The sequence below is a fragment of the Acinonyx jubatus genome, chromosome B1 (genome assembly GCF_027475565.1).
Source record: "Acinonyx jubatus isolate Ajub_Pintada_27869175 chromosome B1, VMU_Ajub_asm_v1.0, whole genome shotgun sequence".
NCBI classification, from domain to species: domain Eukaryota; kingdom Metazoa; phylum Chordata; class Mammalia; order Carnivora; family Felidae; genus Acinonyx; species Acinonyx jubatus.
This window is the reverse complement of record NC_069382.1, coordinates 48,129,755-48,156,877: the sequence shown is the minus strand read 5'-3', so window position 1 is coordinate 48,156,877 and position 27,123 is coordinate 48,129,755. Positions and strand designations below refer to the sequence as shown.

The 27,123-nt window shown below is 46.6% G+C and overlaps 1 protein-coding gene and 1 long non-coding RNA gene across 3 annotated transcripts in view; one reads left to right on the top strand and one right to left on the bottom strand.

Annotated features, from left to right (window-relative positions):
* LOC113602528 (uncharacterized) overlaps positions 1-25,577 on the bottom strand; it is a 64,552-nt gene extending 38,975 nt beyond the window's left edge. Inside the window, exons 1-2 of the long non-coding RNA XR_008296000.1 lie at positions 25,276-25,577; positions 22,184-22,319 (exon numbers count right to left, since the gene is read on the bottom strand). This is a non-coding gene — a long non-coding RNA (uncharacterized LOC113602528). The remainder of the gene's footprint in view (positions 1-22,183; positions 22,320-25,275) is intronic.
* SCARA5 (scavenger receptor class A member 5) overlaps positions 15,325-27,123 on the top strand; it is a 126,223-nt gene continuing 114,424 nt past the window's right edge. Inside the window, exons 1-2 of one of the 2 annotated variants that reach the window (XM_027069989.2) lie at positions 15,325-15,758; positions 20,322-20,439. In XM_027069989.2, the coding sequence (XP_026925790.1) occupies positions 20,328-20,439 (112 nt within the window). In that variant the 5' untranslated portion in view covers positions 15,325-15,758; positions 20,322-20,327. The remainder of the gene's footprint in view (positions 15,759-20,321; positions 20,440-27,123) is intronic. The other variant, XM_027069994.2, reaches the window with a different exon arrangement.

Below are 27,123 nucleotides of genomic sequence, written 5' to 3'. Positions count from 1 at the left end.
TTGAGAATAAGAGATTCTACATGTTGAGTAGAAGTCTGCCTCGCCTTCTAGTATAATTAAAAAAAAAAAATCTTAACACTGCTCCCCATAACAGCCCTTGATATATCTGCAAACAGAAATCATGTCCCCTTGGGTGGGTCTGTTCTGGGCCAAACACTGTTCTTCCCTGTTGGTTTCTGGATGCTTCATGTCCCTCGTCACCCCCATGGGCAACCTCCAAGCTGGGATTTAGTTTTTCAGTTAGAGGCACCTAGAACTGAACATATGTACCAGGTGTAAGCTCATCAATGCGGATTGCAGGAACTTTGTCATCTCCATTTTTCTGCTCACCATGCTTCTATTAATACAGCCTAAGTTTTGAAATAGCTGTTTCTCTCAACTCTTACATCAACCTCAGTCATCTGAAATCTTAGTTTTTTTTTCTCATGTGTCCCTGAGAAACCTGTTATTTCACATCTTGTTTGCAAGCAGATGAATTTTTCTGACATTGCTGTCTGCTATACATTCATTCCACTAAATCGTTTCCTCTGAGTTTTGGCCCAAATTCTCACCCTGTTTTGAGAAGTTTCTTATGATTCACTGGAATGAACATGTTTGGCTACAAATTACAAGTTGCTCACATTAAAATTACTTAATCATCCAATTCCCAAACAAAATTTACATCATCTCAGCTCCAGGGCAGATTCTCTTGGAGCCCCTCATATATGACCCATTTTGAGTAAACTGGGCCATTAAATTTTATTACAGAAAGAGGTCTGAGCAAGCCCTTCTCCTGGGTCTCTGGCCTTTGCACCTCATGGGGATTGGGCTCACCATCTTTGCTGCCTACAACCCTGGACCAGTGTCAGAAAACCTGGGCTGTCTCATGTAATTCATCATCCCCACACCTTCTGGGAAATGAATGAAAATGAGATGAGCACATGGAAATGAAGCAGATGGTTGGGTGGGTTCCATGATGTACGAGGAGCAGGGAACTCCGCAAGGCGGAGGCTCTTGCTCCCACTGTCTTAGACTCAGCGCCAGCTGTCAGCAGCTGGACACTAGAGAAAGAACCACATTACGATTAATACTCCATTTTTCAGGGGCTGTCAACTCCAAAAAACATTAACAGTGGCTAACATTCGCAAAGTGCTATGAGTTTCAACATCCCTCTTCCTTGCAATAACCCTTGAGATGGGAAGGCCAGGAAGTAGTAACCCAGTTTTACAAATGCGGAAATGAAGATTTAAAGAGGTTTAGTGATTTGCTTAATACCTGTAGCGCTTGTGGGGTGGAGCTGGAAGTCAAGGCTGGCTGTCCTGCCTTGGAATCCAGTCTTTCCTCCACACGGCATCTCTGCAGCCTCCTGTCCCCATCACCAATTAGTGAGTGTACATCTGCTTTGGGCCTATCCCTGGGCTCAAAGCTGGGGGCAGGGGACATGCAAGAGTATAACACATGAACCCGGACCTCAGTGAGCTCAGAGCTACCTGCAGCACTCTGTTTGGGCACCTGGGCATGTGGAGCAGCCTCTGAGAACAGTGGTCATTGAAAGAAGAAGAGGGCCAGTCAGTGGAGAAGGTGTGGGTGAGGGACGGGGCTTGGGTTGACCATGAGGCATGAGTGATGTTGGAAAGTCTGGGGAGATAGAGGTGGAGGGTGGGCAGTGGGTGAAGTCTCAGTAGGTAGGTGTGGATGGGGAGCGGGGAGAAGGGGCTGGGCCTCAGTGCCAAAAGAGAAACGGGAGTGGGGTCAAGGCAGAAGAAGTCAGGATCAAGAGGGTGAGCTAACGGCAGTGGGCAGCCATTGGCCTTGAGCAAAGAAGTGACACCCATGCTTTGGGCAACCAACTCAACGACATTACAGGCTATACTGCAGGACAGGAAGATGACAACACATGGGATGTGGTCCCTCCCTCAGGAACGTGACCGGCAGGATTGTATTATTGTCCTTTCAGAATAAATGACTCCTCTCCATGCTCCAGTAGCATGAGACATCTTCCACTGACCAGTACTCAGAGGAAGGACCTTCCAGTTTTCTAAAATGTTTTTGTTTGAATTGTAAACAAGTCTTTTTACTACCTTAGCTCAGAATTTCCTTCAGTGTGTCCTGTGGAACATTAGCCCTGTTCTCTGGGTTCAGTTAAAATAGAAAAGCCTTAATACCACATCCCTCTTGTGGAGAGTCACCATGCCCAATAACATCATAAAGGCTCTGGTAAGTCCTGTAATTAAGGAACACCTTTTGCTTTGGCCAGAGATTCCCTTTTCAGGGCACTTCTGGGAACATCTTGTGATACTAGTGGGCTCACAGTCTCTGCTTATCCCATCTGATCCTCACAACTACCCTGTGATAAGGGATTGTTATCTTTATGTCCAATGAGAATACTGAAACCAAGAAGTTCAGTGATTTGCCCAAGGACATGTGACCAGGAATGGTCAGATTAAAGTCCAGGCTCCACACTATAAACCTAGGGCATTGTTCATAATTCAGCCTTACAATGTCTGAGTCATCTTTTAAAGTATTTTTCTTAATTAATAGTATGCATAATTCTTTTGGCAGGGGGAGATACAGAAAGTTATAGAGGAGGAACTAACAATCACCAGGAATGACTTAAAGCTGATCAGGTTTTGACTCTCTCAGAGGCTTGGGCTGCTTTCTGACTTGGAAGCCTCATTCCTTGGGTCCATATTCCCTCCCTCACATTTATCTCCTATTGGCAGGGGGCCAGGGGGCCAGTGGCTAGGGTGGTTGGTGGGTTTCAGTTGAGATCAGATGAGTGTGTTGAGAGAAACACTAAGATGGCAAATCAGAAAGTATTTATATTATTGATCGAACAAAATTTTATAAAACCAAAAAAGCCAAATTCCAATATCACTTTGTGTGTACAATAACCACTTTTTACCAAAGTATCTCTTCAATAAGACCTAAGCTGATAAAATCTGTTGTATCATTAAACAGTAGTTACTTTTTAAAAATGGCCAATTCAAATTCTGGGCTTTGAGAGATGATATGCTTTTCACCAGGACATGTCTACAAAGCTGAACACCAGAAAAAGATGAACACTGGTTTGTGAACAGCGGGCAGAAATTATTTTAGACACATTTAGACTTCACATAAACTGAATTAAAAACTAGAGAAAAAGAAAAACACTAAAGGCAAAAACGAAAGACTGTATCTTCTGTAGAGCAGGCCACAAATGAAGAAATAGCAACGTCACTAGGTGTCAAAGCTGTAGAGACAGAAAGCAGAGTGGGAGGTGCCAGGGGCCAGGAAGAAGGGGAAACCGGGAGCTATGGAGTTGTGGCTTTGCAAGATGAAAAGAGTTCCGGAAATGGAGGGGGGCAATGGGTTGTACAACAATGGAAATGTGCTTCTGAGCTGTATGTTTAAAAACGGTTAAGATGGTCTATTTTATGTGTACTTTAGCATGATTTTTAGAATTTTAATTAAATAAATAGCAAATCATAGTGAAGATATAATGCAAAAAAAAAGTAGAAATATGCAATACGGATCTTTGTGCTCCCTGGGAGAAGATGGAGACATATAGAAAGAGCAGCGGCCTGGGTGTCCAGCTGCACTCAGAATAAGATCCAGGCCCCCTCCCCTACCTGCACTTCCTGGTGCACCGTGTTCTCTGTGCTACAGCCACATGGGCCTCCTTTCTGCCCCTCCAGTGCGTCCACTTTGTTTCTATACTGGGACCTTAGAACCTCCTTGTTCCCAGTACCTAGAATGCACTTTCCCCAAATCTTCATCCAACAAATACTTATTGAGCATTTTTTACTGTGGGCCAGGACCTGTTCTAGGCATTTGGGATGCATAAGTGAGCTGCCTTCATGGAGCTGATACTCTACAGACTGTAAACAATACAAACGTGTCATCACTGACAAGCACAGTGAATTATGTAGTAAGTTTAAGTCAAGGAGGACAATGGGAAAAGAAAAAGGCAGTGGAGCAGGATAAGGAGAATCATGGGTGCTGGGGGGTAGCTAGCAATCTTAAACAGGATCCTTAGGGTTAGCCTCCCTGAGAAGGTGACATTTGAGAAAAGGTTGGGAGGACACAAAGGAATTAGCCTTGCAAACACCTGGGGGAGCTGTTCCAGGCACAGGGAACAGTCAACACAAATCCACCAGGCAGGGACCTGCTGGTGTCAATGGAGAGACACAGACAGCGGGACTTCAGATTAAAAATATTAGAGTAACTAAGCATAGTTGAAGGAGCCTGGCTTCATTTGTCATCGGGAAAATGCAAATTGCAACCATAGTATGATGACGCTCCCTACCCACCGGAATGGATGAAATGGACAAGATGAAATTGCTAACACAGGGGAGGATGTGGAGCACTTGAACTCCCACACACTGCTGGAGGGAGGGTGAACTGGCACGACTGGCACAACCATCTGGAAAATTCTTGGGCACTACCTGCTGAAGCTGAACACCATGTTGCCGGATGACCCAGAAATTCCCTTCCAAGGGATATACCCAAGAGAAATGCGCCCATATGCTCACCAGAAGACATGTGCAAGAGTGTTCATAGCAGGCCTCTTCGTAATAGTCAAAAACTAGAAACTACCCAAACGGCCATCACCAGTGGAAAGGACAGATAAATTGTGGTAGATTCACATGATGGGATACTTAGAGCGACAAGGAGGAATGAATTGTTAAACTCAACAAAGGGGAACAATCTCACACATGAGATGCTGAAGCCAGACACAGAGTGCCTGATTCCGTCTACGTGAAATTCAAGAACAGGCAAAATCATCTATGGCGATGGCATGTGACCCAGTGGTTACCTGGTGGCAGGAAGGATTGAGGACCAGAACGGACACAAGGGGAGCTTCTGGGCTGCTTGGAATGTTCTGCTTTTGGCCGAGATGCTGCTTTCACCAGCTCTATGCAGTTTGTGAACAATATACACATGGGATAATAATGATTTGTGCATTTTTCCTTTGGTATGTTAGACTTTTTTTTTTTAATTTTTTTTCAAGTTTATTCATTCTTGAGAGACAGAGAGACAGAGAATGAGCGGGGGAGGGGCAGAGAGAGAGAGAGAAAGACACAGAATCTGAAGCAGGCTACAGGCTCTGAGCTGTCAGCACAGAGCCCGACGCAGGGATCGAATTCATAAACCACAAGATCATGACCTGAGCCGAAGTTGGACGCTTAACTGACTGAGCCACCCAGGTGCCCCTGTATGTTAGACTTTTTAAGATAGATTCTTGTTGAGGTGGGGGGAGAGAAACAAAGTCAAGCCTGAGGGTGAAGGTTTGCAACTCATCCAACAAAAGCAGTATGTGAAGCCACAAGGAGCCCCTTGAGGGAGCTGGGCGGTGACTCTTCACTGTAGTGCCTCTTCTCCTCTTGGGCCAGATCCTGAAGGGTGGGGGCTGGGTCTAATTCATGTTTGAAAGAATATTTGGGGGAGGGGCCAAGATGGCAGAAGAGCATGGAAATTTTTTGTGTGTCTCACGTCCATGAAATACAACCAGACCAACACTAAACCACCCTACACACCTAGAAAACTGGAGGATTAACACAACAATCTGCACAATCTGAACCACAGAATTCAGCAGGTACACAGTGGAGACAGGTGAATTTGGGGAGCAAGAAGGCGCAGGAAGGGGGGTGCTTTTGTGAGTGGAGAGAGGACAGAGATGGGGGGAGAATATGGGAAAAGCACCCCTCCCCAAAAGCAACTGGAGAGAAAGTGGAAAATTGGAAACAGCTGCAGGGACTAAACTAAAAAGGGAGAAAGGAGAAAGGAGAGGGTTTAAATTCCATTAAGACTATAAACAAGACTATAAACTAAAGTGCAAAGGCTGCAACTCCACAGCTCAATACCTAGAGGTGCTCTGGTGGGAAGGGCGAATCCCCAGGAACACAGTGGGGTCCAGGAGGATCTCAGGCCACACAGGGAAAAGCGGTTCCACTGCTGGAAGGACATTTGGTAGAGACTGTTGAAGCCACCTGGTCCCAGCAGACCCCAGAAAGTGGCCACATTCGCTGGTGCTGGGTCAAGGTCATTAAGGGTGAAGCCTGGTGCCAGATGTGTGTTGCGATTTTCCATAATCCCTGAAATGCTGCTGCTACACTATCTCTCGAACTTTTTCTGGGACAGGCTGGCACCTGGCCACAGTCTTGGGGCACCAGCAGCAGCAGGGTCCAGCAAGCGTTCCTGGATACAGCTGACATTTGGCCATTGCTCGGGGAGACCCTCCCCCAGAGGGGCGGAACAGGTCAAAGCCGCAGTGCTTCAGAAGTAAGGGGCCTGGGAAAACAGCCGCATCTGAGAAAAAACTCGGTAGAGACCTGGGGCCTGGTCACGGAGAATGAAAAAGCAGGGAGTGGACGAGAGCTAAAGACGGAGGACAGGTGCACGATTGCTGATTCGGGAGAACAGACTGGGTAGTTGGGTGGAGCCATTTTCTCCGCTCCCGCGCATGCGCATACGTACCAACGAGCCCCGCAAGAATCCACCCCAGTAGGCTAGCAGCGCCATCTAGTGGAGAGCAGAGCTGTTACACTGAGCCCCGCCCAACTGGGCCAACTTGTGGGCCAACACAAGCCTCACCGCCAGCTTATCTTATGGACTATAAAACCCTACATAGACTGACTTCTAGGGGAAAACGAAGTAATTTCAGTCCTACTTCAATCTGTCAGCAGGTTCATCTATTCAATTTTCTTTTTTTTTTCTTTTTCTCTTTTACACTTTTCTTTTTCTTGAATACAGAAAGAGAAAAAATTCATTTTTATTTTCAATTTTTATTAAAATATTTTTTTAAAATTTTTATTACTATATTTTTTACTTTTGTGTAAATTTTTTCAAATGCTATTTTACTTCTATCATTTTATTTTAGTCTACTTCAGTGTATTCACCTTTTCAAATTTTCACAATTTCCTTTTTTCTTTCTTTAGTTTTCTTTTTTCTCTTTTTTGTTTCTTTTCTTTTTCTTGAATGCAGAAAGAGAAAAACTTCATTTTTACTTTCAGTTTCAATTAAAAATATTTTTAATTTTTTTAGTATATTTTTTGCTTTTATGTAATTTTTTCAAATTCTATTTTACTCCCTTCATTTTATTTTAGTCTACTACAGTGTATTCACTTTTTCAAATTTTCAAACGATTTCTTTTTTCTTTTTTTAAATCTTTCTCTTTTTCATTTCTTTTATTTTTTCTTGAATACAGAAAAAGAAAAAAATCATATTTATTTTTAATTTTTATTAAAAATATTTTTCTTTAATTTTTTTCTACTATATTCTTTACTTTTGTGTATATTTTTTCAAATTCTATTTTACCCCCATCATCTCATTTTCAGTGTATTCATTTTTTTCAAATTCTCAAATGATTTCCTTTCCCCCTCCCTTTTTTTCCCTCAAATCTGTCAAACCACTTTCAACACCCAGACCAAAACACACCTAGGATCTAGCATCATCTATTCGACTTTTGTGTGTGTGTTTTTAATTTTTAATTTTAATATTTTTTTAATTTTAATTTTTGGAATTTCAATTTTTCTAGCTCATTAATTCCTTTTCTCCCTTCAAAATGACAAAACAAAGGAATTCACCCCAAAAGAAAGAGCACGAAGAAACGACAGCCAGGGATTTAACCAACACAGATACAAACAAGATGTTTGAACCAGAATTTAGAATCACGATAATAAGAATAATAGCTAGAGTTGAAAATAGATTAGAATCCCTTTCTGAAGAGATAAAAGAAGCAAAAAATAGCCAGAATGAAATGAAAAATGCTATAACTGAGCTGCAATCATGGATGGATGCAGTGGCAGCAAGGATGGATGATGCAGAAGAGGGAATCAGTGTTATAGAGGACAAACTTATAGAGAATAATGAAGCAGAAAAAAAGAGGGAGATGAAGGCAAAAGAGCATGATTTAAGAATTAGAGAAATCAGTGACTCATTAAAAAGGAACAACATCAGAATCATAGGGGTCCCAGAAGAGGAAGAGAAAGAAATAGGTGTAGAAGGGTTATGTGAGCAAATCATAGTAGAAAACTTTCCTAACCTGGGGAAAAACACAGACATCAAAATCCAGGAAGCACAGAGGACCCGCATTAGATTCAACAAAAACCGACCACCAACAAGGCATATCATAGTCAAATTCACAAAGTACTCAAGCAAGGAGAGAATCATGAAAGCAACAAGGGAAAAAAAGTCCCTAACCTACAAGGGAAGACAGATCAGGTTTGCAGCAGACCTGTCCACAGAAACTTGGCAGGCCAGAAAGGAGTGGCAGGATATATTCGGTGTGCTGAATCAGAAAAATATGCAGCCAAGAATTCTTCATCCAGCAAGGATGTCATTCAAAATAGAAGGAGAGATCAAAAGTTTCCCAGACAAACAAAAATTAAAGGAGTTTGTGACCACTAAACCAGCCCTGCAAGAAATTTTAAGGGGGACTCTCTGAGGGGAGAAAAGACAAATATGTATATATATATATATATATATATATATATATATATATATATATCTGTATATCTGTATATATATATGTATATATACATGTATATATATGTATCAAAAGCAACAAAGACCAGAGAATACCACCAGAAACTCCAACTCTACAACCATCATAATGGCAATAAATTCATATCTTTCAGTACTCACTCTAAATGTCAATGGACTCAATGTTCCAATCAAAAGACATAGGGTAACAGAATGGATAAGAAAACAAGATGCATCTATATGCTGCTTACAAGAGACCCACTTTAGACCTAAAGACACCTTCAGATTGAAAATAAGGGGATGGAGAACCATCTATCATGCTAGTGGTCAACAAAAGAAAGCTGGAGTAGCCATACTTCTGTCAGACAATCTAGACTTTAAAATAAAGACTGTATCAAGAGATGCAGAAGGGCATTATATCATAACCAAGGGGTCTATCCACCAAGAAGACCTAACAATTGTAAACATTTATGCGCCAAATGTGAAAGCACCCAAATATACAAATCAATTAATCACAAACATAAAGAAACTCATCGATAGTAATACCATCATAGTAGGAGACTTCAACACACCACTCACAGCAATGGACAGATCATCTAATCGAAAAATCAACAAGGAAACAATGGCTTTGAATGACACACTGGACCAGATGGACTTACAGATATATTCAGAACATTTCATCCTAAAGCAGCAGAATATACATTCTTCTCCAGTGCACATGGAATGTTCTCCAGAATAGACGATATACTGAGACACAAATCAGCCCTAAGTAAGTACAAAAAGATCAAGATCATACCGTGCATATTTTCAGACCAGAACACTATGAAACTTGAAATCAACCACAAGAAAAAATTTGGAAAGGTAACAAATACTTGGAGACTGAAGAACATCCTACTAAAGAATGAATGGGCTAACCAAGCAGTTAAAGAGGAAATTAAAAAGTATATGGAAGTCAATGAAAATGATAACACCACAACCCAAAACCCCTGGGACGCAGCAAAGGCGGTCATAAGAGGAAAGTATATAGCAATCCATCCAGGCCTTCCTAAAGAAGGAAGAAAGATCTCAGATACACAACCTAACTTTACGCCTTAAGGATCTGGAAAAAGAACACAAATAAAACCCCAAACCAGCAGAAGACAGGAAATAATAAAGGTTAGAGCAGAAATTAATGCTATCGAAACCAAAAAAAATAGTAGAACAGATCAATGAAACTAGAAGCTGATTCTTTGAAAGAATTAACAAAATTGATAAACCACTAGCCAGTTTGATCAAAAAGAAAAAGGAAAGGACCCAAATAAATAAAATCAAGAATGAAAGAGGAGAGATGACCACCAACACAACAGAAATAAAAACAATAAGAGAATATTATGAGCAATTATATGCCAATAAAAAATGGGCAATGTGGAAGAAATGGACAAATTCCTAGAAACATATACACTACCAAAACTGAAACAGGAAGAAATAGAAAATTTGAACAGACCCATAACCAGTAAGGAAATTGAATTCGTAATAAAAAAATCTGCCAAAAAACAAAAGTCCAGGGCCAGATGGCTTTCCAGGGGAATTCTACCAAATATTTAAGGAAGAGTTAACACCTATTCTCTTGAAACTGTTCCAAAAAATAGAAATGGAAGGAAAAGTTCCAAACTCTTTCTATGAAGCCGGCATTACCTTGATTCCAAAACCAGACAGAGACCCCACTAAAAAGGAGAACTGTAGACCAATTTCCCTGATGAACATGGATGCAAAAATCCTCAACAAGATAATAGGCAACCAGATCCAACAATACATTAAAAAAATTATTTACCACGACCAAGAAGGATTTATATCTGGGATGCAGGGCTGGTTCACTATCTGCAGAACAATTAACGTGATTCATCACATCAATAAAATCAAGGACAAGATCCATATGATCCTCTCAATAGACACAGAGAAAGCATTTGACAAAATACAGCATCCTTTCTTGATAAAAACCCTCAAGAAAGTAGGGATAGAAGGAGCATACCTCGAGATCATAAAAGCCATATATGAACGACCCAATGCTAATATCATCCTCAATGGGGAAAAACTGAGAGCTTTCCCCCTAAGGTCAGGAACAAGACAGGGATGTCTACTCTCACCACTGTTATTCAACATTGTATTGGAAGTCTTAGCCTCTGCAATCAGACAACACAAAGAAATAAAAGGCATCCAAATCGGCCAGGAGGAGGTCAAACTTTCACTCTTCGCAGATGACATGATACTCTATATGGAAAACCCAAAAGATTCCACCAAAAAACTGCTAGAATTGATTCATAAATTCAGCAAAGTTGTAGGATATAAAATCAATGCACAGAAGTCGGTTGCATTCCTATACACCAACAATGAAGCAACAGAAAGAGAAATCAAGGAACTGATCCCATTTACAGTTGCACAAAAAACCATAAAATACCTAAGAATAAATCTAACCAAAGAGGTGAAAAATCTATACCTGAAAACTATAGAAAGCTTATGAAAGAAATTGAAGAAGACACAAAAAAATGGAAAAAGATTCCATGCTCCTGGATAGGAAGAACAAATATTGTTACAATGTCAATACTACCCAAAGCAGTCTACATACTCAATGCAATCCCTATCAAAGTAACACCAGCATTCCTCACAGAGCTAGAAAAAATAATCCTAAAATTTGTATGGAACCAGAAAAGACCCCAAATAGCCAAAGCGATCTTGAAAATGAAAACCAAAGCAGGAGGCATCACAATCCCAGACTTCAAGTAATACAAAGCTGTAATCATCAAGACAGTATGGTACTGGCACAAGAACAGACACTGAGATCAATGGAACAGAATAGAGAACCCAGAAATGGACCCACAAACATTTGGCCAACTCATCTTTGACAAAGCAGGAAAGAATATCCAATGGAATAAAGACAGTCTCTTCAACAAGTGGTGCTGGGACAACTGGAAAGCGACACGCAGAAGAATGAACGTGGACCACTTTCTTACACCATACACAAAAATAAACTCAAAATGGATAAAAGACCTAAATGTAAGACAGGAAGCCATCAAAATCCTCAAGGAGAAAGCAGGCAAAAACCTCTTTGATCTTGCCTGCAGCAACTTCTTATTCAACACATCTCCAGAGGCAAGGGAAACAAAAGCAAAAATGAACTACTGGGACCTCATCAAAATAAAAATCTTCTGCACAGTGAAGGAAACAATCAGCAAAACTAAAAGGCAACCGGCAGAATGGGAGAAGATATTTACAAATGGCATATCAGATAAAGGGTTAGTATCCAAAATCTATAAAGAACTTATCAAACTCAACACCCAAAAAACAAATAATCCAGTGAAGAAATGGGCAAAAGACATGAACAGACACTCTCCAAAGACATCCAGATGGCCAACCGACACATGAAAAAATGCTCAACATCACTCATCATCAGGGAAATACAAATCAAAACCACAGTGAGATACCACCTTACACCTGTCAGAATGGCTAACGTTAACAACTCAGGCAACAACAGATGTTGGCGAGGATGCGGAGAAACAGGATCTCTTTTGCATTGTTGCTGGCAATACAAACTGGTGCAGCCACTCTGGAAAACAGTATGGAGGTTCCTCAAAAAACTAAAAATAGAACTGCCCTACGACCTAACAAATGCACTACCAGGCATTTATACACGGGAGACAGGTGTGCTGTTTCGAAGGGACACATGCACCCCAATGTTTATAGCAGCACTATCAACAATAGACAAATATGGAAAGAGCCCAAATGTCCATTGATGGATGAATGGATAAAGAATATGTGGTACACACACACACACACACACACACACACACACACACACAATGGAGTATTACTCAGCAATCAAAAAGAATGAAATCTTACCATTTGCAGCTATGTAGATGGAACTGGAAGGTATTATGTTAAGTGACATTAGTCAGTCAGAGAAAGACAAAAATTCTATGACTTCACTCATATGAGGACTTTAAGAGACAAAACAGATGAACATAAGGGAAGGGAAACAAAAATAATTTAAAAACAGGGAGGGGGACAAAACAGAAGAGACTCATAAATATGGAGAACAAACTGAGGGTTGCTGAAGGGGTTGTGGGAGGAGGGATGGGCTAAATGGGTAAGGGGCACTAAGGAATCTACTCCTAAAATCATCGTTGCACCAGATGCTAACTAATTTGGATGTAAATTAAAAAAAAAATAAAAAATAAAAAAAAAAGAAAGAATAGTTGGAATACATTGAATAAAGGTACACAACAGATGTTTGTCGAATGAATAACTGAATGTATGGATGGAATCCCTGCACATGTAGATGCTCTGGAGGTATGACCCTCAATTTCAGAATTGCTTGGTTTCTCCATATAGAGACTGAGGATGATAACTCTATCCACACCTCTGCCCCAGGGAATCACTGGGACAATCAAATGGAATCATTTAAAGAAAGTAGGAGGCATGTGAGCACATGGACTGTGTTCAGATGTCCTCCATACCCATAGATGCAGCCACATTGAAGTCTGTTCAACTCTCCTTCGACACAATCATATTTTCATAATACTGTCTGGGGGAAAATGCCTATTGTAAATGTCTTCTGTAATTGAATGGGAACAAACCATTTTTTTTTTGGACCCTTCTGATATTAGGTGACAAGGAGGTGTCATTTGAGCTACCAGCTGCCTGCAAGACTTCACCCACTAGAATATTCAGCCTCTGGGTCATCCCTACACATCCCTATCAAATGTCCCCTTGCCTGTTTTGGCAGCTCTATTCATATTAGGCAAATATTGGAAACAACCCAAGTGCCCATCAACAGGTGAAGAAACAAATTGTAGTAAATGCATATGATGGAATATTACTCAGCACAAAACAAAAACCAAAGAAGTAACTTGTGCTACATGCAACAGTAAGGACAAATCTCACCATTATAAAAAGTGGAGTAAACCATAAACAAAAGAGAGGAATGGCCCCTTGCCTGAAGCCACAGGTTTTAAAAGGATGAGCTTTGTTCCTCCTGAAATGTCATAGTTGAACGGTTCTGGGCCTACGTGTGAGTCTCATGTGAAGAAACTAGACCCCACAAATTGTCTATCATCAATTACCAATACCAAGGAGGGGCTCAGCCAACAGCCTGGACTGCATTTGGGTCCCCATCCCTCCCTTCCCCTATAGGCAAGAGCACACCAGTGTGGGAGTATTAACAACTGCTCTTTGTTTTAGGTAAAGGAAGACATTGCCAGGGTCTTACTAACGTGCTGATATTTCTTGCTAATAAACACATCTCTGCAGCAAAGATCCCTGGACAGAACATGTTGAGCACATTTCTGGCTCTTTTTACGATTGTATTCCTGGACTTGTTGGTGAATCGATGGGTGATTAAAGACCACTTTTTCATGAGAGGTAGTATAGGGCATAGCAGGGCACAAATTGTAGAGTCATATTGCCTAGGGTGGAATGTAGCTCTGCCACTTACAGGCTGCTTGACCTTGGACAAGTCACTGAGTTCCTCTGTCTCTAGAAGTGGGAATAATAACAGGACCTATCTCATTTAATGTTAAATGAGTTAATATATGAAAAGCACTCAGAAGTGCCTAGCACGTGGTATATAAAGTGTTTTTCCTCTGCTTCCTGCCTCTCCCCCTGCCTCCCCCCTCCCTCTTTCCTCATTCCCCTCCTCCACCTCACCTCCCCTTTGCTCTTATTATATTATTTTTTATTACTACTACTGTTTTTTCCCTCTGTAAAATGGAGCCTCATATTGGAGCTGCTTCCCAGAGATGGTCAGGAGGTTCAGTCACTGAAAATGACTAAGACCTTTCAGATTCAGTCATGGGTTGGCAACTGCACTATGGGGAATGCTGAGCCCTGGCACTTTGTTCTCATGTATGAGGTCTGACCCTCCAGTATTGAGACTGAATTTTTTTTTAATATTTATTTTTGAGAGACAGAGACTAAGTGGGGGAGGGGCAGAGAGAGAGGGAGACACAGAATCCGAAGCAGGCTCCAGGCTCTGAGTTGTCAGCACAGAGCCCGACGTGGGGCTCAAACTCATGAACCGGGAGATCATGACCTGAGCTGAAGTTGGACATTTAACCGACTGAGCCACCCAGGCGTCCCGAGACTGAATTTTTAACCAATACATGGGGATGTATTCATGAACATTACCTTCAGAGCTCTATCCTCAGGGCAGGGGTGGGGGGGGGGTGTGTACTTGTAAATGGAGAGGTCAGCCATGGCTCAAACTATTTTTGGAATGTCCCTGATGCCTTTCCCCATCACCACCCCAATCTGAATATAATTACTCTCTTAACATTTTGGCAAGATCGCCTTTTTAAAAATGTTTTAGGTCACACTTAGGTTGACAGTTATTTGTGCCTGAGTGCACCTCTCATCCTGGATTGCAACCCCCTTGAGGACAGGGAGCCCGTCTTACTCATTCTTGCATCCCCTGGACCTTATACAACGTCAATGCTCCATAAATGCTGGCTTTGTTACAGGGCTGCATTGAGACTGTCTTTGGAAAGTTCCTTCAGCGGTCACAGAACACTCTTCTGAATATCTCCAGTGTGGCTAATCTGTGTTCTCTGGGAGTGGATGTGACTTCAGAAAAACACGTAAATTAATTCTAAGCCAAGTTTGGTGAATGAATTGAGCAATGCCAATTCTGTCCTATAAATAAGTTCCTCAGACTGGTTTCTGGTGTGGCTCATGAGCCAGGTCTAGCTTCCATTCCTGTAGAAGCTTTCCAAAAATTATTTTGAGCAGGGTTTTAGGTTAGGTGTGCGGTGTCCCAAAACAAGGCTGATGTCACTGCTCTGGACTAATGGGGAGAACCGGGAGGCTGTAATGCTGAGATTGGCCACCAGAGGGGGGACGAGTTCCAGACCCCAGGGGAGCTTCGGCAATTGCTCCAAGAACTTTATAAAGACTGGCCGCCAGAGCAGCTGCAGTTCACATCTCCTTCAGTATCTAGCAGAGCTGCGGGTGCCTTCACAGAACATCTCCCGAGCGCTGCCTGTGGCTGACTGAGGCGAGACACCAAGACAGGGACTCCCCAGCCACAGGCCCTGAATTAGGCACAAGGTTGAGTGCTGCCTCCTGAACCTGTACCTCCCAGAGAAGGGACCCCTGAGACAAGTCACTGAGCACCGGGGCAGCCTCCTTCTATGACTCCGTCTGGCTTTGGCTAGCTGTGGGGACAAGCTCTGCGGGACTGCCTGGGTCTCCGTGCGGTGACAGCAGCCAGCCCATCGGCCACCATGGCGAATGCCGGAAACTGAGGAGACGGGCTCTTCTGTGGCCTCACTGGGGGCACTCAGGTGAGTCTTGGCACTAACTTTGTCCTGGCACCTAAGCACAGCGTCCCAATGGCGGCTGGGGGACACGGATGCGGCAGAGGGAGCAGGGGTCTGCGTTTGGGCATCTCGGATGCGGAGCACGGAGTTGCAGCACCAGCTGGGAAGGGCCTCCACGCTGTGGGCCCGCGGGGGTCCGCTGGCGTGAGCCCGCGTTTGGGGAAGCTTTTGCCTTCATGGCCACTCTACCTGGCTCGTGCCGCAGCTCAAGAGCCTATTCTGGGAGCAGATGGCACAGGTGACTGTCCCTCTACACGTGTAAAGTGCATGTGCGTGGGCACATGAGTCCAGTGGTGGGATGAACGAAGGGAGAGCTTGTCTATAAAACATCTGCACCTTTCCAGCTTTTTAAAAACTGTATTAAAAAAATTTTTTTAGGGGCGCCTGGGTGGCTCAGTCGGTTGGGAGGCCGACTTCGGCTCAGGTCATGATCTCGCGGTCCGTGAGTTCGAGCCCCGCGTCGGGCTCTGTGCTGTCAGCACAGAGCCTGGAGCCTGTTTCAGATTCTGTGTCTCCCTCTCTCTCTGACCCTCCCCTGTTCATGCTCTGTCTCTCTCTGTCTCAAAAATAAATAAACGTTAAAAAAATATTAAAAAAATTTTTTTTTAAGTTTATTTATTTTTGAGAGAGAGAGAGAGACAGACAGACAGACAGAGCACAAGCAGGGGAGGGGCAGAGAGAGGGAGGCACAGAATCTGAAGCAGGCTCCAAGCTGTCAGCCTGCCTGTGGGGCTTGAACTCACACACCAACTCACACACCACAAGATCGCGACCTGAGCCAAAGTCCAATGTTTAACCCAATGAGCCAGCCAGGTGCCCCTGCACCTTTCCAGCTTCAGGTTATGATTTAGGTTAACTAAGTACAGTTAGAGGAGAGGGTCGTATTCATGGGTTTTTTTTACTTGGTTTTGCTGAATTTAAAGTTGTATGATTCAAGGAGGAGATGCAAACCCTGCAGAGTTAGATGCCGGGACCCAGAGACACTGTATTTGCAGCCACAAGTGAGGCTTATGCCACTTGCAGCAGCAGCAAGAATTGAGTCCTTCTGTTGCCCAGAGAGTGACTTGAGAGTAAGGGTCCGGATTTCATATTCACGATTGCTTACTGCAAAGGGGATCCAAAAGAGCATTATTCCCGAGCCCGGCCAGGCAGGAGGGAAGCCTCAGGAACCTGAAGATGCCCCCCACCCCTACCTAACTGCTTGGAGGGATCAGAAGATGCCGGGGGTGGGGGTGGTTTCTCACCAGACTCCACTGCCGACTCCCTGTGCGCCCTTGCTCAGAAAGCCCTCCGTGTGCACCATCCCCCCACCCCCACCCCGGCTCCTGCCCCGGCCTGAAATAACTGAGTGGCTGGTGGATGTGCTTCTCCCCTTCACAGAGGTGATGGCCTGAGGCTGAACAAGCTCAGCTGATTGGGCCAGGTTCCTGAGGAGTAGGAAGTGGCTCCAGGATAGAACCCTGTGTCCTCTGAGCTCCCCACCCCCCACAGGCCTGTATGGAGCTGCCTGGGTTGGAGCTAGGGGTGTCTGAGTGCTTCAGCTCTACATGTAGCTCTAACATCCCTAAGAGGCTGGTGAGATTTTCTGTCCCTGGGAGAGGAAGGCCCCACTCTTGGACTTGAAACAGGCTCCTTGGGCTTTATCCACATGCCACTTTGGTGTCCACACCCTGCCCATATTTCCAAGGTCCCGATCCCCTCCCTGCTAGCTCTTATAGCCTCTCCTTGGTCACAGGGCCTCCACTGACCCTCTGCGCTCCCTGGTCTGGGACCCTAAAGGTGGCTGCCAAAAGGGACGGATACATGCTTCCTGGACGAAGCAGCCTTGTCGCTGGGTCAGTGCCCTGGGTGGGAAGCCTTTGCCTGGTGCCTCACCCTCCTCTGACATCATTGGTTCTTGCCTCTTTGGCAAGATTGCCCAGATTGGCTTATCTTTAAAATGGGAACAACCGACTGATACTACCTTCCCCCCTGTGGTCCTGGTGGGGCAGAGAGATCCCAGATGGCAAATGGTCTGTAACTCGTGGGTGTGTGTGCACGCAAGGGATGTCTGTCATCTCTATGGTCACCACAGTTGGCAGTGAGTTGCACCTTGCTCGAGAGCACAAACTTGGCCCCCAAGGCTCTGAGACCAAATGACCAAAGGGTGCAAATTCCTGCCCCCTTTTCCCAAGAAAGAAAAATAGCTCAAAATAAAACCTGGGGCAGACAGAACATTCTTAGGTTTCATTCCCAAGTAACAAACATTAGCAAAGCTGGCTGAGCGTTTCCAATCTCATCTCACTCACATCTGGCCTCTGCTCTGCCCCAGCCCCTCTTCTCAACAGGCTCCCCAGGGCTTCTGCTCCATCAGCCCAGGGCTGTGGAGGGGAGAGAGGAGGGGCCGCCCTATAGACACATTCCAGATAACAAGCCATGCATTCCAGCTCTGGTCCAGGAGCTGATCGGCAGAGGGGAAGGTGGAAATGAAGACAGGGCTAACCTGGCCCAAGCTCATCTCCACACCCCCACTGCCAGCATGGCAGTGCCCCATCAAGCTCTGTGTGATCTCTGGGCAGCAGCGCCTGTTGCCTTTGGCAGAGAGGGGATTATCACTTGCAGAAGAGACACTGGCCTCCTGCTTTGCAGCTCCCCAGGATTGAGGCCAGTAGGAGGGGTGCCGCACTTAGCACTTATGAAACAAGGGAGGGTCCCCTGCAGCTTAGCAGCGGTGGCGTTGCTCGGGGGCCCCACCTAGAGGTCCATGGTGGGTGGAGGACTTGGATGGAGCATGGGTGTTGGGAGCTAGCAAACCGGACATGACTGCAGCACAGAGAAGCTGGGTGGGAGCGGTTTAGGGGCTCCCTGGGGCAGGGAGAAGAGATCCTGGCAGAGCTGTGGGCTCCCCTCTCCCGCAGGCTGGAAGAAAGGCCCACAGAGACCGTGAACACCCTGACTATGCGTGCTTGCATGCATGTGTGTGCAGGGCATGCCTGTGTTCAGGGCATGTGGTATCTCATTACTAGAAGAAATAAGAATGGAAGCCCCTGTCCATCCTTCCAGGCCATCAGAAGGACAGTTGTATGGAACCTGGTCAGTTCTGACCTCTTCTCAGCCCTGAAGTCAGAGGTCTCTGGAGACATAGGTCAAGCCATGAAAGTAAGGGGGTTATGTTTTGTTCTGCCTGCCAGAGTGGTTCAGCTAGGCTCCTCATTCATTATCCCTATTTACTGAGACATGCTAACGCCTCCTTTCCCACTGTGCCTCGGGAGAGGAACTGATTGGCTGCTCCCTTCAGTCAGCTGTCACTGTTCCCAGCACCACCCGCCCCCCCACTCTCCCCCGCCCACCTGCCAGGCCCCCATCATCTCCTCCCAGGTGGTAAACCCCTGGCTATCTGGGCCTCAGGGTTGAGTTTGCTCCATGCCGGGCCTGGGACCCCTCCATCCTCCCCGGGTCTTTTATCTTCCAAAGAATTTGCTCTTTAAAAGTGGATTTTGGGGGGGTTCAATATCTAGATAGTCAAAAAGCATCAGGGCCAAAGGTCAAGCTACACTGATGGCTGGAAGGGAGCTGAAAGTAGAAAGTAATTTGTAAAATCACTGAGCATCTATATCAGAGAAAGAATACCAAGAAGTGGTCTGGCTCAAAAAGTAGATTCTTCCTATTACACAAAGAATGCAAACACATTGTAGAAAACCCAGAATATCCAGCAAACAAAAATAAGCACAAAATCCCCACGATCCCCACCAGAGTCTTCTGATTATATGTCTTACCCAGAGCAACCCGGGACATCTCCAAATATAATCTTTCCGGTCACGTACTCGGGGATATGTGTATATATTACAAAATGGGATTGTCTTGTACACACTTATGTAAATGGCGCTGGTTTCCTTCAAATAGTATACCATTTTCCCAAGTACATGGGTACATTCCTGAAACACCATGGAGGAGACCCAAAGCCCCAGCAGGCCATGCAGACACCAGGCCCTCCCTGGTCTAAGGCTGCCCAGGTCTTAGTGTTTGGGGGACTCCGCTGAGGCCACCTACCCCTCGGGCTCGGGTGGGAGGTGAATCCTTGCCATGGCCTCATTGCACTCAGCCCCTTTGGAACATGCCTGCCCAGTTAGCACATTTCCAACACAGAGCAGGAGTCTAAAGATCCAGAGTCTCGGAAACCACTCCATTTTCCTCAGGAGGGTCGGTGCCTCCAGGCCCCACAAAGCACAGCCCTCAGTGTCCCTCTGGCTCAGGCTCTGGCCCCAACGAGGAGCTACTGAAAGGAAGGGACAGATCCCGTGATCAGAAAGGTCCAAAGGGCCTTGGCCTTCCCAAGTGCTGAGGAAGTTGGGAGGGGACTCAGGATCCTGGGAACCTGGTAGATGGCATCCATCAAGGAGAGGCTCTCAGTGTTCAGGCTCGGGCCATGGGCATGGGCGCCTCGTTCTGTGCGTTTGTTTCTGGATCCACCTATAGTTTATTCTGTCTCTCCCCTGCCTCCTTTCTCCCTCTCCTCTCCCCTTGCTGTCTTTCCTGCTGCTGCTGCAGGTCAGGATGGAGAACAAAGCCATGTACCTGCACACTGTAAGCGACCGTGACACTGGCTCCATCTTTGAGGAACCCTTTGACGGCAGGAGCCTGTCCAAGTTGAACCTGTGTGAGGACGGTGAGTGCCCCTGGCTCGGTCTTGCGGTGCAAGCCCTGCCCTGCCTCCCCACCTAACCTTGGTATTTCCCCAGGGCAGTGGTGACCTCCTGTCGAATACTTCCTATGTGAACTTCACATTTTGAAATGTCTTATTCATGCATCTCAACAAATCTGAGTGACCTGCAACATGCATATCCATCTCACAGATGAGCTAGTGGAGGCTGAGAAAGTATTAAGGATCCTACAGCTCATCAGGCATAGAGTTGTTCCAAAACCGAGTCTCCTGACTCCCAGGACAGGCCTTTCTGCCTCTCTGCCTTCCTCTCCTCTGAGTGAATGAGGCTGGGGTCAGGCAAAGGCATCTGAGCCAATGAGCCCAGACCCTCTCAGGTGAGGAGACTCTGATCCATTTCCCGAAGCATTTGCGAGGAGAGAACATACCTCTTCAAGGTGCTTATCCTTCCCCTGGGTCTGAGACCCCAGCCCATGCCACAGGAAGGAGTTCTCTATCCCAGTGACCCAGAGGGCTCTGCACCTTTGGGAACTGGTTATTTGCTAAAACTGGGAATTCAACTGATGCTTCCTCCAAAGGAGCCCAGAGCACCTTGTCAACAGACTGAATCCTGTGTGTCCAGGCCAGAGCTTGACACTTAGTGGGTGCTTAATAAATGCTTGCTACGTGAGTGAATATACTCTGGCTTGCAGTGAGCATAGGCGAGGAGAGCATTGTCCCCACATCAAAGATGAGTAGAATGAAGTTTACCAAAGAGTCTCATAATGACTGATGGCCAATTAAGCAGAGACGGGCAGAAATTGAGTTCTGCAGAGAAAAGGAACCAGTGGGATATATACATACGTAAAGAGATTTATTGTGAGGAATTGGCTTACATGATTCTGGAGGCTGAGGAGTCCCACCATCTACGTCTTCAGGCTAGAGACCTAGGAAAGTGGGTGGTATAATTCAGTCTGGGTCAGAAGGCCCAAGAACCAGAGGAGCCAATGGTGTTTGAGGGCTGGAGAAGATGAGATGCTATGTCCTAACTGTGCAGACAGGCAGGAAGCAAAAAGCAAATTCCCCTGCCTTTTGCTCTATTCAGGCCCTCAATTGACTAGATGAGGCCCCCTCCTACTGGGGAGGGCAATCTGCTTTACTGAGTCCACCAATTCAAATGCTGATCTCATCTAGAAACACCCAGAAATGATGTTCCACCTGGCACCCATGACCAGTCAAGCTGACAGAAATTCACTACCATGCAGCCCTTTATTCAAGGCTTTTCTCAAGCGCTGTGTTTTCTCTCTACTCTGCTTCGCTGCCTTTGTCTCAAAATTACTCAAAAAGGGAAATGCCTCCCCCTCATACTCTAACCGTGTCTTTCCTCCCACAAGGTGCTGAATGCCAGGAGGGAAATTGAGCAACTCAGAGAGGCAGGGATTGGGGACAGTCTCCCCAGGGAGAAGAGCCAAGATGTGGGCTCCTGGCCACTAACCTCCCTCACCCTGCCGTACTAACTTGCTCACCATTGTAGCTCTTCCTTTAAATTCCAGTCAACGAACATATTTCGAAGACCTGTGATGTGTCAAGCTACGGGTTGGGTGCCAAGGATGCTCCAAAGAGAAATTAAACCATCCTTGCCCTCAGAGTGCTGTGATCTCAGTGGAAGGGATCGGCTTGGGACAATTACACGTAACATAAAGCAGGCAAGAATACATGTGAGTTCGGTAGTCCCCTCTTATCCATGGTTTTGCGTTCCATGGTTTGTTACCTGCAGCAGGCTGTGGTCTGGAAACAGATGATCCTCCTTCTGACCTATTATCAGAAAGTCAGTCGTAGCCTAACACCACATTGCACTGCCTGGGTCATTCTTCTTGCTTCATCTCATCACAGAGCCATTGTATCACCTCACATCACAAGGAGGAGGGTGAGGACAGGACAGTAAGATGTTTTGAGAGAGAAAGAGACCACATTCACATAACTCATATTAGAATGCATTGTTATTTATCTAAATACAGTAAAATCTTGGATGGTGAGTAACTTATTCTGCACGTATTATGCAAGATGAGCATGCGTGTCTAGTACATTTTAACTCGATAAACAAACTGTGTCTTGCGATACGAGTAGTATGTGATGCCGAATGTCACATGATCACACTGAGCCAATGGTTCTTGAAATTCGCTTTGATATACAAGTGCTTTGGATTACAAGCATGTTTCTGGAACAAATTATGCTCCCAAAGCAAGGTTTTTCTGTATACCTATTATTAGTTATTCTTGCTAATCTCTTACTGTGCCTAATGTATAAATTAAATTTTAGCCTGGTATGTATGTATAGGAAAAAAAGGTAGGACATGTAGGGTTCGTTACTACCCATGGTTTCAGGCATCCATGGAGGTCTGTGGACAAGCAGGCATGAATGTACTGAAGTCAGGAGAAGCCTTTCTGGAAAGGCTTTAAAGACTGAACACAATTTTGTCAGAGTAGGGTGGGAAAAGGCATCACCAGCTGGGTCACACCAAGCCAGGACAGCGTTTCTGTTAGGTTACTGCCACCTGGGAGAGCCAGATCACTGGCCAATGCTCAGCACTTCCCCATCAGCAAAGGTCAGGCTGGCTTTCGTGTTGTTGATCCTGTCCTCTCCCCACCAGCCCCTTGGGAAAGAGGACTGGCTTGGCAAGAAAGAACTGGAGTACAGCGCTGTGGGGGAGCCTGGAAGACCAGTAGAGCTGGCCTAGGGGGCCGATAAGGGAAGGAAAGGGCAGGGGCTACAGGGCAGGGAGAGGCCTGGGGTGAGAAGTATCACCAGGCCATCGCACCCTCTTCCCCCATCTTGCTCTCCCTTTTTCTGAACCCCAGACTTAAAAAGATCTTTTGGACCAGAAGGGTTGAAAATAACAGTAATCTCAGCCACTGTGCTTTCCAGGCCCCCCAGCTGTGAGGAGATGTGACCAGAGGACAGCTTTTGAGCCCTGCTCCAAGAGTCCTCAGGGGTCACCTGAGGCCTGGCACCCCATGAGGTGTGGACAGAAGTTGAAAGATGTGGGGTTGAGGCTGCCTGACTGGGTCACATCCTTTTCTGGGCCTCAGTGTCTTCATCTGCCAAATGGGGGCAGACAGGAGAGGTTCTGTCCAGTTCTAAAATTCTGTGTGTAGAAACAGACCTGGTCATTGCATTCAGGGTGTGGCCCTTTGAAAATCTGAGTGCTACCTTGAGCAAAGTCTACAAAGCATCCCGCCTCAGTGCGAGTGATAACCCAGGTGCTGACCATGGCCAAGTAGGCTGCCGACCTTCACCTTGACCCTGGGAGCACTTCTCTGCTGCTGAGAAGCTTGTTCTCCCACCTCCTTCTAGCGTTTGCTCAAATATCACTTTCCCCATTAGGCTTCCTGCCCCCCTGCACCTTCAGCCCCTTTCCCTGCTTCGCTATTTCCTTTTTCCCGTAACACACTATATCATTCTTATGTACTACGCTTATCATTTACTGTCTGTTCCTTGTGGGAAGACTATAGGCTGGACAAGGGCAGGCACCTCTGTTTTGTTCACTGAAGTCTCTCAAGCCTGGCACACAGTAGGTTCTCACTATTTATTGCAGGAATGAATGAATGAACGAATGAATGATTGGACACTGGGGTCCTTGAAAGCTCAAAGAGGCAAAACAAATGCATTCAAAGCCTGATTTCCATGTTGTCTGGGTCTTCCCCACTCTTCAATGACCAGCCCTCCAGGCACAGGGTGGTGGGGGCATGAGGGACCCAGAGAGACTGGAGTGTTCAGATGAAATCAGCCACCTGAGCTCGTGGATTTCTGGTTTGACTTTTCCCCCCTTCCCTTTCATTTCTAAGACGAAACCAGTGAGCTCTGACTTGGGGAAATTCAAGCCAGATTTGATCTGTTTCTCCAGGATTTTGCTCTTTGATCCTCATCTCTGGAGAGTGTAACCGGAGAGGGAGAGGAAGGGCGGTGGGGGAGAGGGAGGTTGCTGGGAAGGCAGAGGGTGGACAGAGATGGGGAAAGGGAGGGAGGCCTGAGCCGCGCAGGGGCCTAGAGTAGATTTAAACAGTAATGTCTGGTAGGCCTTGCAGGCGCTCCAAATCCCTTCCAGGGTTTCCCCCTTGAAGGAAAGATGGGGAGGAGAGGCAGTGGCTCCTCTGGGCCCTGGGGTTACTGGGATCTGGGGAAGCAAAGTTGCAAAAATGCAGCCCAGATATTAAGGTGTGACTCAGACTTTAATGTGGGTGGGACTTTAAAGACATTAGGGCGTAAACTGGTTATTTCAGGACTGATGCACTGAACCCCCCCCCCCCAACTTGTCTTCTTTTTCCCTCCACCCTGCCTTTATCCCTGCCCTTCTTTCCACATAGCAAGTGAGGAGGGTGGGGGGGGGGGGCTGTTACCTGCCTAGGCTCCCCTGTCCCCTTCATAAGGGCCCATCTGGCCCAGCTCCTACGTGGTGCACCCATACATCCTTCAAGGCTCACGCCCTCACACCCTGCTCTGCGTCGGTCTTTGGGACCTCTCCCTTCTCTGCACCTCTCCTCAGGCCACGTCTCAGGACCCTGCCTCCTCCCTTGGGTCTGAGCTGTCAGCACCTCTTTGGGAGCCCCCCTGTTGGAGGGAAGGCCCCAAGGGTGGGCCAGCCTCCCCTCTGTGCCACCAGGGGGAATAGCATCGCTTCCAGCTGTGTTGCTAGAATTACATGAAAGGGCTAATTGCAGAATGCGACCTTCAGTGTCCTCCAGCCCAGCCTCCTGTGACCTCGATGACCACTTCCACCTCCCTCTGAACACCAAACGGGGGGGGGGGGTGCAGCTGGACCTGCTTCCCCCTCTCCCCCCTCCCCTCCCTCCTCTCCCCTCTCACCTTCCCCGGTGCTGCCTTGCTTCTCTCGCCCGTGTAGCTGTAGGCCTCTCCCGTCTGGCGCCAGGAGGCAGAGGAGGCGGAGGAGGCGGAGGGCTGGGTGTGGGCCTGGCTCCTCCACGGCCCTTCCTGAGGGCCAGAGAGAGGTGTTAGTGTCAGAAAAATACTGTAGTCGTGCTCACCCCGCGGCCTCAGACACTCCACCACGCTCCAGCGTCATCCCGCGGCCGCAAATGGGAGGCTTGCAGAGGTAATGAGTTACACATGCTCCGGGCTGCGCCTGGACGCCTGCAGCCAGGCCGCTTGCTGAGTTTAGGGCCCAAGCCCCCCCCCCCCGCCCCATCCCCGCATTCCTAACCCATAAAATTAAATTATTCTCCTCGGGGAACCCCCTCATCTACCTTCTCATCAATCAGATCTCCCTGGTTCATCTTGGCACAGCTCAGGGCTGCCGGGCAGCGGCCCAAAGGCAGGGGCGGATTTCCTGGGAGGGTCTGGCTGGGACCTCACGGGAGGCTCACCCTCTACAGGTTGGAGAATCAGGCACCGGGGCAAGAGGAGAGCAGAGATATTAACCGGCACGGGGCTGCGGTGTTCTCAGTGTTCTGTGTCTGTTGAACAAGAACACAGAGCCAAATGCTCCGTAAATCCGTGGTCACCGGGCAGCCAGGCTGGATCCTGGGTCTCTGTGGCCCAGTGGAATATCCCTCTGCAAGATGGGGAACAGCCTGGGAAGGTGACAAGAGCCTGGATGATTGCAGTTTGGCTGGTCTGGGCTCCCTGCAAGGGCGTCTGGTGTTTGCCACCCCTATTCTCAGTGGCCGCTGCTCACCCTGCACTCTGGCTCACCGCGTTGGCCACTGGGGATGAGCCCAGCAGGAGGTGGGAGGACCCACGACAGGGAGGTTGGAGTATTTGTTCCCCCAGGTCCTGTCTTCAGGGTCCACCTTGGGCTGCCTGTGTCCTTCCACCAAAGGTCACAGACCCTTATAAGCCACCCTCTCCACGCGGGTTTTCTCCCGCCAGATTCCAGCAACTGTTCCCCTCCTTGACCCTGGGGGCCCAGTGTGGTCACATCCAGGGGACACCACTCCAGCCTTTGGGGGCATTTCACACCCTGGCCACACTTGGCATGTATTCCTTTATGAAATGCTGTAAAGTGTCTTATTTTGAGTGGGCCGTCTCTTTCTCTGGGGCCTCAACTTTCTAATCTTCAGTGTCCCCATCTGCAAAATGGGAATAATGTTACCTCACAAGATCTGTGGGAAAATCAGGTGCCACAGGCCACATAAAGCACCTTGTGCACAGTACACCCTTGATACACATTTCACCTCCCCGTCCTTTGGGGAGTCCCTTGTAAATCCTCGGGAAGTGAGGAAGAAGGAGAGCAAAGGACGAGGGCGTCAGGAGCAGCTGCTGTCAGCCCCCCCAACCCCAGGTCTCCTAAGAAACACCCACATCACTTCTCAGGAATGCTTGGCCGGGTGAGGATTTTAAGGCTGGTGCTTACCTTCTGCTAAAGGAAGCAGAGTTTTAGTTAGTGGGCTCCCTTATGAAACCTAGATTTTCAAGGAAATCAAACAAAGTCTTTTAGTCGTATCCCCCAAATAGGGGAGTCTGTAAAAAAGTGTTCTGGACCCTGAGGCCTGGTTCTGGATCAGTGGAATCTGTAAGAAATGTTCTGGGTCCTGGTTCCAGGCCATATGTGAATCTATCCATTCATTGTCCCTGGTGGAAGCTGGTTTCTTGTGGAGGGAAGAACTAGAGAAGCCCAGATGCCCCAACAGCTCCTTCCTACGTGGGGTGGGGGGGGCACAAAAGGAGCCTCTGCTCCCTTCTGTCACTCAAGCC